Source organism: Mesoplodon mirus, assembly GCF_964341445.2.
Source record: "Mesoplodon mirus genome assembly, chromosome: 5".
NCBI lineage: Eukaryota > Metazoa > Chordata > Mammalia > Artiodactyla > Ziphiidae > Mesoplodon > Mesoplodon mirus.
In genome coordinates, this window is record NC_138980.1 from 12,361,570 (window position 1) to 12,372,026 (window position 10,457).

The 10,457-nt window shown below is 47.9% G+C and overlaps 1 protein-coding gene across 1 annotated transcript; it reads left to right on the top strand.

The window, feature by feature from the left end:
* Positions 1-8,879: 8,879 nt before the first annotated feature.
* On the top strand, positions 8,880-9,896 carry FBLL1 (fibrillarin like 1; the record flags this gene model as incomplete). Its single annotated transcript, XM_082622920.1, has 1 exon — positions 8,880-9,896. The coding sequence occupies one exon, from the start codon at positions 8,880-8,882 to the stop codon at positions 9,888-9,890; it is 1,011 nt and encodes a 336-aa protein (XP_082479046.1). The 3' UTR covers positions 9,891-9,896.
* Between the last annotated feature and the right edge of the window lie 561 nt (positions 9,897-10,457).

Here is a 10,457-nt window from a genome sequence, read left to right on the forward strand (position 1 = left end):
CAAATATAATCAGAAATACAGAAACAAAGGAAAGCAATCAAGCAAGAGAAAATAATAATAGTTTAACCATAAAACAAAGTCAATGACCTTTAATTTCTCCTCAGAAGCTATAGATAATATCCTGATCCAGATCTTTGAGTTGTTTTTCAGATATTAAAACCCCCACAAGATGGAAGAAGTTGACTGCTTGCTGAGCACTAGCAGGTAACCCCCAGATGAGCTGGAGCGTGAAGATTGATAATGCTGACCTCTGTAACCTCATCTGATTGCCTCACCACCCACCAATAAGAAAATTGTCTGTGAGCTGATCACACACTCCACAATCCTTTCCCTCACTTAGTCTTTTAAAACTCTTCCCTAGGGACTTCCCTGGCAGTCCAGTGGTTAAGACTCCATGCTTCCATTTCAGGAGGCACGAGTTCAATCCCTGGTCAGGGATCTAAGATCCCACATGCTGTGTGATGCGGGAAAGAAAGGAAGAGAGAGAGAGAAAGAAAGAAAGGGGAAGAAAGAAAGGAAGGAAAGGAAGGAAGGAAGGAAGGAAGAAAAAAAAGAAAGAAAAAGCCGTTTCCTAAAAGCCATCAGGGAGTTCAGGTTTTCTGAGCATTAGCTGCTTGTTCTCCTTGCTTGTCACCCTGCAATAAATGTTGTACTTTTCTTCACCAAAACCCCGTGTCAGTAGATTGGCTTTGCTGCAGGCAAATAGACCCAAGTTTGGTTTGGTAACGTCTTGAAGAGATATCTGCACATCCACATTCATTAGAGCATTGTTTACATTAGCAAGGACATGGAAACAACCTAAGTGTTCATCAATGGATGAATGGATAAAGAAATTATTATACACACAAGTGCACGTGCATGCGCACATGCATGCACATGCGTGCGCACACACACACACGGAATGGAATATTCAGCCATTAAAAAGGAACACCTGGGCTTCCCTGGTGGCACAGTGGTTGAGAGTCCACCTGCCGATGCAGGGGACGTGGGTTCGTGCCCCGGTCCAGGAAGATCCCACATGCCGTGGAGCAGCTGGGCCCGTGAGCCATGGCTGCTGAGCCTGCACGTCCGGAGCCTGTGCTCCGCAACGGGAGAGGCCACAACAGTGAGAGGCCCGTGTACCGCAAAAAAAAAAAAAAAGGAACTCCTGGTTGCCATATGATCCAGCAATCCCACTCCTAGGCATCTATCTAGACAAAACTATAATTCAAAAAGATACATGTGGGCTTCCCTGGTGGCACAGTGGTTGAGAGTCCACCTGCCAATGCAGGGGACGCGGGTTTGTGCCCCAGTCCAGGAAGATCCCACATGCCGTGGAGAGGCTGGGCCCGTGAGCCATGGCTGCTGAGCCTGCGTGTCCGGAGCCTGCGCTCTGCAACGGGAGAGGCCACAACAGTGAGAGGCCTGCCTACTGCAAAAAAAAAAAAAAAAAAAAAAAAAAAAGATACATGTATCCCAATGTTCATTGAAACACTATTTACAATAACCAAGACATGGAAACAACCTAAATGTCCACCAAAAGATGAACGGATAAAGAAGATGTGGTACATATATACAATGGAATACTATTCAGGCATAAAGAAGAATGAAATACTGCCATTTGTAGCAACATGGATGGACCCAGAGATTATCATACTAAGTGAAGGAAGTCAGAAAAAGGATGACAAATACCATATGATATCACTTATATGTGGAATCTAAAATATGACACAAATGAACCTAACTATGAAACAGAAACAGATTCACAGAGATAGAGAACAGACTTGTGGTTGCCAAGGGGGAAGGGGGAGGGGGAAGAGAAGGATTGGGAGTTTGGGATTAACAGATGCAAACTATTATATACAGAATGGATAAACAACAAGCTCCTACTATATAGCACAAGGAACTATATTCAATATCCTCTGATAAACCATAGTGGAAAAGAATATATGTGTATAACTGAATCACTTTGCTGTATAGCAGAAATTAACACAACATTGTAAATTAACTATACTTCAATAACATAAATTTTAAAAAAGAGAGAGAGAGATGCCAGAGACGTTACTTTCTCTCCCTACCAGGTGAGGTCACAGTGAGAAGGTGGCCATCTACAAGCCAGAAAGGGACAGCTATCACCAGAAACCGACCATCGACCATGCTAGCATCCTGATCTTGAACTTCCATCCTCCAGAACTGTGAGAAATAAATTTCTGTTTCTCTGGAGGACCCTGACGGATGCAGCCATCTCAGCTTTTTGAGGATTTACTAAATGTCAGTCACTAATTCTACAGGGGAAAATGGAGTGAGAGTCTGAGCCACCCCAGAGAAGAAGTGCCACACCCAGTGAGGTAGTGGGCAAACATCAATGGGATCCCAATTAAAGGACTTGAAGTATTCTCCAAGGCCCAGATATTAGAAAAGGAGAGACGGTTCTCTGTTTTACTTAACATGCCATATTAGACATGTGATTGAGAACTGATTATTACCCTGGGCTTTAGTCATGTGTTAGTAAAAAGGTATTACATTTTGTCTTGAGGAATAAATTGAAATACATGCACACTGAACAGTAAATTTTGTCTGTGATGTTTATGTAGGTATACTGATCCAGGTGTGCCAGACTGACATTATGCAGTAGATACCTGTGACAAAAACATTTACTGTTCACCGATGATCCCACCCACATTTCCCAGCTGCCTTTCAGTTAGACAGGTCATGTGACTAGTCCCGGCCAATGGGTTGTGAGTAGAAATGACTGTGTCAAACCCTAGACCACAACAGAGAAAAAGGAAAGTGAGTTCTCCATGCCCTTTCTTCCCGCATGGCAACAATGGGAGCCCTCTTGTTTCTCATGTTACAGCCACAAGATGTTGGTGTGTGAGCCGTGCAGTGTCTACGTGGAGCGAACCTCCCACAGATCTTCAATGGACATTAAATGTAAGCAAGTGGGAAACATAGTTGTATTAATCCATTGAGATTTGAGGGTTGTAATATGTTACTGCGTCATAGCCCAGTCCATCTTGACCAAATACAACTGTGGATGTCACTAGGTGTAGAGATGCAAATCCCTGGAGTCACCTTTGGAAGTAGACCATGGCTTATAGAAAACAGGTTGGGGAAGCCTCTTCAGGAGTGAACATTTAAATGCTAATTAGACTGGGGATGAGGTTGCACAGCCTTCCAGCTGGTTTTACCTAAATCATGACTAGTCACTCCTTAGGCAATTTTCTGGAATGGTATATGAGAGTAACAGAGAAAAGTTTCTCATATATCTTGTGAAGTCTATGGGTGGGACTGATGTACTCCATGTTAATACTGAAGCCCAGTTGCAGATATAATTATGAACATCATGTGAGGGCATACATTATGGAATAATAAGTCAATTGTAAGCAAAAGTTGACGTGACCATAGTTGTTCTTATTGGCTGACAGACAGAAGTGTCTGGATCACAATGCCAACTTATCCCTTTAAGAAACTTCTTGAGCAGATGAGACACACTGCTAAAGAATCTTTGAAAATGAGACAGACTTTAATGTTGTAAGTGACCCCAGATGAAAATTTGAGTGGCAGAGGTTTTTTTTGACACCTCAATCTCTTTATGATGCCAATACTTGGCATGAGTCCCTGCCTTGGTTGCATTCTGGGGTCATGCACAGGAGAGCGGGAACATGTTCCACTGGACTGAAAGTCTTGTTGGTGATGGGTGCTCCCAGGCTAGAGCATCCCAACAGAGAGCCTGTAGCAAATGGCTATGCAAGGTAGGAATCAAAGGCGGGAGAGAGAAAAGGTCTCTGTGGGAGTCATCAAACGTCATGCTGGGAAAGGTTGCCTCTGATCAGAAACAAGATGTGAAAACTTGGTTTGTAATGATCCCAAAGCTGTCAGCAGCAATGAGGCAGTGGGAAAAAGCCTGAGAAAGCCACCTTTGGCTTGTGGACCTGGAGGAAGAGTGATGTTGGAAGCCTTAGCAGATTATTGCAAATGACATCAGTAATGTGAAGAAACTGATGGGCCACTAGGGGCAGGGGTGGGAAGATACCTGGAGAAACTGTCACTGCTAGAGTGTGGTGGAGGCTGCTTCAAGCCCTAGTATGAAATCTAGTGCGTAGGGCAGGCCACCAAAACCTGGGGAACTAGGCACCCCCAGCAAGGTGGCACACTCCTACTGCTAGTTTACAGTAATTACTCCTGCAGAACAATTCTAAATTCATGAAGATATTGCTCATTATGTTTAGAATTTGTAATCACTAGCCATTCCTCCCAATGGATTCCATTTAATGGAATCACATGGGAAGGCATGAATTGCTTGAGAGTATCAGTTCTGAAATGAGCAGCAAGTGTACTGGAAAGGCCACCGTTGTCCACTTAAAACAGAGGCTGTGAACAAGGGCCTCAGAGATACTGGTATCGTGGTGAAGGAGAATTAATGACAACATAACAGAAAGTGATAAGAAAAAGGTCAAAATGTGTCAGTAGGTGTGCCCTCTAAGACTTATACGTAGAGTGGCAAACAGAATTATCTAAACTATTTAAGGTGAAGTTTGGCGGATCTCTTGCTGTTGGATTCTGATCTCCTTCAGTAGCCTGGTGGCATAGTGGAGAGGGTTCATTGTGGAGGACTGGGCTTTAGTACCCTGAATAAAATCAAAAAAAGGAATAAGCTATTCAAATGTAACTGCAGACCTCCATGATATTGTGCACCAGAGGGAAAAATATTAATGCTTATTGATGAGAGTTTTGTACTGCGAAGTTAAATACTACCTGTAATATGGGTAGTATTAGTACATTTATAGTATGACTTTATTTCCTGATGTAATAAGCCTTATGAGTCATGTACTTTTTCCAAGTTCTGTTTGCACAACAAAGTTCGGGCTGTATTTGAGATGTAGTGGCCAACTAAAGCAGGCACCGTTGATGCCCTATCTAATATCCCCTAGACTCACTTCTGAGTTCACCTGCAGCTGTGGTAAAGAGCTTCCAGCGTGATTGCAGCTCCCCATTCCAAGTGCCTGCTTCTCTGCCTGAGAGCTGTCTGAAGCATCAGGGGAATTTGCTGAGACACACACAGGAGCAACTCAAAGGATAAGACAGTTAATGTTCCAGAAACAGGGTTTCCCTGGTGGCGCAGTGGTTAAGAATCCACCTGCCAATGCAGGGGACACGGGTTCAATCCCTGGTCCAGGAATAGCAACTAAGCCCATGAGCCACAACTACTGAGCCCACGTGCCACAACTACTGAGCCCACGTGCCACAACTAGTGAAGCCGGCGCACCTAGAGGCCATGCTCCGCAACAAGAGAAGCCACCGCAGTGAGAAGCCTGTGCACTGCAGTGAAGAGTAGCTCCCGCTCGCTGCAACTAGAGAAAGCTTGCACACAGCAACGAAGACCCAACACAGCCAAAAATAAATAAATAAACATTTGGGAAAAAAAAAAGTTCCAGAAACAATTCCTGAGAGCTGGGGAAGGGAGAATGCTGGATTACTGCCCCAGCCTCCCAGCTTGCAGTGGAACAATTCTGAGATGCCCTCTACACAGTCTCTCAGAGAGTAATCAGAACCATTAAGCCCTGGGACTTCCCTGGTGGCACAGTGGATAAGACTCCGTGCTCCCAGTGCAGGGGGGCCCAGGTTCGATCCCTGGTCAGGGAACAAGATCCCACATGCATGCCACAACTAAGGAGCCTGCAAGCCACAACTAAGGAGCCCATGTGCCGCAACTAAGAAGCCCGCCTGCTGCAAGTAACACCCTGTGCAACCAAATAAATTTATAAAAAGAACAATTGAGCCCTAATCATGTACTGTGCTAATCTGCTCATTGATGCACTGTTTCTTAGCCTTTCTACCTTCCCTGTCTCATTTTCCCCACACCCACATGTGCTTCCTGGGATCACCTGGACCCAAGTCCCTGTATCAGGGTCTGTATTAGTCAGATTTCTCCGGAGAAATAGAACCAGTAGGATAGATAGATCAATCTATTTCTCTATATCCATATCTATAACTCCACATCTATAGCTATATATCTATATCGACATCCACATCTATATCTATGTATCTATATAGAAAGATTATAAGGAAATAGCTCACGTGATTATGGAGGCTAGCAAGTCTAAAATCTGCAGAGCAAATGTTGCAGTTCAAGGCCAAAAGCAGGCAGGCTGCTACAGGCCCAGGAAGAGTCAATACGCCAGTGCAATGGCTGTCGGGCAGGAGAATTCTCCATTACTCAGGGGAAGGTCAGCGTTTTGTTATATTCAGGACTTCAGCTGAATGGATGAGGCCCACCCACATCATAGAGGGCAATCTGCTTTACTCAGTCTACTAGTTTATATGTTAATTTTATCCCAAAATACCCTCACAAAATACTCAGGATAACATTTAACCAAATATCTGGGCATCCTGTGGTCCAGTCTAGTTGACACACAAAATTAACCATTACAGGGTCCGATTTGGGGGAAATCCAAACCAAGGCACCAAGCATAGCTCATCAATTTGGAGAAGTGCCCCTTATAACGAGAGTAGAAACCTCGAGAGTGTTTTATGTGGACCATACACCTCAGGAACCATACGTGCACTCTCTGACCCCTTGTCCACATTCCAACACATAGGCTTCTGGCCCACATTAAGGAGGCATTTTGGCCAGAAGGGAAAACCAGACCTGGTGCTGCTGTCCATGAATTTGAGACAGAAAGACTCCTGGTCCAGGATGGAATGAAAGCTTTGCTGTGTGGACTCTGCCTGACACTTGCCCTAATATTCAGTTACATTTTGTCCCTCTCTGGACCAGGCACTTAGTCCCACTAATAGGGTGGTCCACCGATTGCTTACACCACCTACCTACACCATCTTGCGTTGCTCCTGGTTGAGCCCAAAGCAAGCGCCAGTAGCTTAACCGGCCCCCATTGGTGTTGCTGTCCGTGGTCCTGACTGAAGGAGCAAGCCTCTGCGTTGACACCTGTTTTGCTGTCCATGGTGCTGCCTAATGATTTTTTTAAAATAAATTTATTTTATTTATTTATTTTTGGCTGCGTTGGGTCTTCATTACTGTGCACGGGCTTTCTCTAGTTGCGGTGAGTGGGGGCTACTCTTCACTGTGGTGCGCCTGCTTCTCATTGCAGTGGCTTCTCTTGCTGCAGAGCATGGGCTCTAGGTGTGTGGGCTTCAGTAGTTGTGGCACCCAGGCTCCGTAGTTGTGGCTCATGGACTCTACAGCGCAGCCTCAGTAGTTGTGGCGCACAGGCTTTGTTGTTTCATGACAATGTGGGATCTTCCCAGACCAGGGCTCGAACCCATGTCCCCTGCAGTGGCAGGCGGATTCTTAACCACTGCGCCACCAGGGAAGTCCAATGATTCTTTTTTTATGCTCAGGTAAGATGCTGCATATTGAAAGGGCAGGTTTTTGAAACATAGACTAGAATTCAATGATAAACATAAGATTTTGGCTCTTGCTGATGTGTGTTATAGGATTTAGTGCTCTGGTGTATGTGTCCCCATTCAGACTGAAGAATCAGTATTTTCTTGCTGCCCCATATTCCCAGAACAGGTTCTAGGATTTAGCACAGTTGATGGGAAAGAGCAGAGCTAAATAGAGAGCAACCAGGGCTGAAGCTTGCAGGCTATTAACCACATCAGGGGAGTCACTATCCTTTGGAAACCCCTGGCTTGGAAGTTTCCTCTTTTTGACTTCCTATGTCCAACCTAGCAGAAAGTCTTGTGGATTCTACCTTCTAAATAGCTCTTAGATTAGGCTACTTCATCTCACCTCTGCCAACACTTCCGACAATGATGACCATCACCACTACTACCATCACTACCTTCACTCTTCTAATTACCATTATTTCTTGCTGGGATCATCCCTTTAGGATAAAAATGTCAAAGTGGAATAACTAAGTGGAAGTATAGGTACGTTGTTTAAGGGTTTGATAGAATATCTGTACCAAGGTGCATTTCCACCAACCTCGTAAAAGAGAGCCAGAGCCACTTTCAGGTGGCAAAAGAGCTATCAGCAATACATTTCAATTAAAGATTGACCAAAAGAAATACATTAAAAAACTAAACAGGGAGTTCCCTGGTGGTCTAGCGGTTAGAATTCGGCACTTTCACTGCCGTGACCTGGGTTCAATCCCTGGCGGGGAAACTGAGATCCTGCAAGCCAAAATTAATTAATTAATCAATCAAGTAAGTAAAAAACATAAAGAAAAAAGCTAATGCTTACAGAGCACGGCTGGGCAAGTGTATGTGGTGCTTTAAAACAAACCTTCTTTAAAAGATCACAAAAACAAAAACAAAAAAAAAACTTTTGTGGTACGTTCTGTTTTCAGATGGAATAATGAGACACAGGTCAAGAAACTTGCCCAAGTTCAGACAAGACCCTCGGAGAAGGTCAGGTAAGCTTTCTGAGACCACACAGCAAGCCAGTGGCGCAGCAAATACTGTAGCCGAAGTTTGTCTCCCCCTCTCCTGCCAAGAACTGCCAGGGGTCCCTGAGAAAGCAGAAGATGGGGAAGAGGGAAGGGAGAAGGCTGCGTCTGCGCGCGTGCTGGGAAGCGGGGGCTTCCGGGGCTGAAGGGTCGCCATAGCGGGTGTGATGCAATCACGCCCGTGCTGCGTCAAAGGGCGGCTCCAGGGATGCGGGGACTGCAGTAGAGCTGGTCCCCACCGCCGCCCACCTCGCCCTTGCCGCCCACCGCGGCTAACCCGGCAGGCAACCGCTGCCGCTGGCCTTCGTCCAGCGTCAGGACCACCGCCCCGGAGCCACCAGCGACCCCGACAACATCTCTCAGCCACCGGCGACCCTGACAACCGCCCCCAGGTACCGGCGGTCCCTGACAACCACTCCGAGCCACCGGTAACCCCTGACAACCGCCGCCAGCCGCCCCCCCCTCCCCGGGCGCCCGGGGCGCGCCATGAAGTCGGCCGTGAGCGCGCGCGGTGGGGTGTCTGGCGGCCGCGGGGGTGGCTGCTGGGGCGGGGGGCGAGGAGGCGGAGGAGGAGGCGGGGGCAAAGGAGGAGGCGGGGGCAAAGGAGCAGGAGGCGATGGCGGCGGCCAGGGGGGCAAGGGCGGCTTCGGAGCGCGGACGCGCGGCTTCGGAGGCGGCAGGGGCCGGGGGCGCGGTGGCGGAGACGGCAGGGACCGCGGAGGCGGCGGGCAGCGGCGTGGCGTGGCCAAGAGCAAGAACCGCCGCAGGAAGGGGGTCACCACGGTATCCGTGGAACCGCACCGGCACGAGGGGGTCTTCATCTACCGCGGAGCGGAGGACGCTCTGGTCACACTGAACATGGTGCCCGGCCAGTCAGTGTACGGCGAGCGGCGGGTTACGGTGACCGAGGGCGGCGTGAAACAGGAGTACCGCACGTGGAACCCCTTCCGCTCCAAACTGGCCGCGGCCATACTGGGCGGGGTCGACCAGATTCACATCAAGCCCAAGTCCAAAGTGCTCTACCTGGGGGCCGCCTCGGGGACCACCGTCTCCCACGTCTCCGACATCATCGGCCCTGATGGCCTAGTCTACGCGGTCGAGTTCTCCCACCGCGCCGGCCGCGATCTGGTCAACGTGGCCAAGAAGAGAACCAACATCATCCCAGTCCTCGAGGACGCCCGGCACCCCCTCAAGTACCGCATGCTCATCGGGATGGTGGACGTGATCTTTGCTGATGTGGCCCAGCCAGACCAGTCCCGCATCGTGGCTCTGAATGCCCACACCTTCCTGCGCAACGGGGGCCACTTCCTCATTTCCATTAAGGCCAATTGCATCGACTCCACCGCCTCGGCAGAGGCGGTGTTTGCTTCTGAGGTGAGGAAGCTGCAGCAGGAGAATTTGAAGCCTCAAGAGCAGCTGACCCTGGAGCCCTATGAGAGGGACCACGCTGTGGTCGTCGGGGTCTATCGGCCCCTTCCCAAGAGCGCCAACAAGTAGCAACCCAGCTCGGGCTGTCCCTGAGATAATGCCTGAGACTGTGTTGTGTTCAGTGTTACTACATGTGTGTTTTCTTTGTGCACCGCTTTTCTATTAAATGGCATAAAGAAACAGTACCCAGGTGTATCAGTGAGGCCAGACTCAGTTATCCCCAAATCTCCAAATCCCCCCCCAAAACTCTAAAATAGCCAAGATAACAGGTGATAGGGGTCCATCAGGGATCAGCCTGGGGACTGTGCTTACTCCAATCACTCAGGGTCCTGACTCTTCGGGGCCCCTCTTCACTCGACACAGGGGCAGGGAAAGAGAGCTGGGAAAATAATGAGCTTATAAAATCCCCTTTGGAACTGAGGGGACAGTTCTTACACATTGACCATGTCACGTGACCAAGCCTGACTCCAGGGAGTAGCATTGGATATTGATGGACTGTCGTATAGTCTAACACACCCAATCTGCCTGACTCCAAGCCAGAGTCCTAACCATAATATATATTTAGTACTTTACTCTTCAAGGAAGCCCTTTTGCATTCCCTAGTCTGTGTAATCAGCACACCAGCCCCAAGATGGC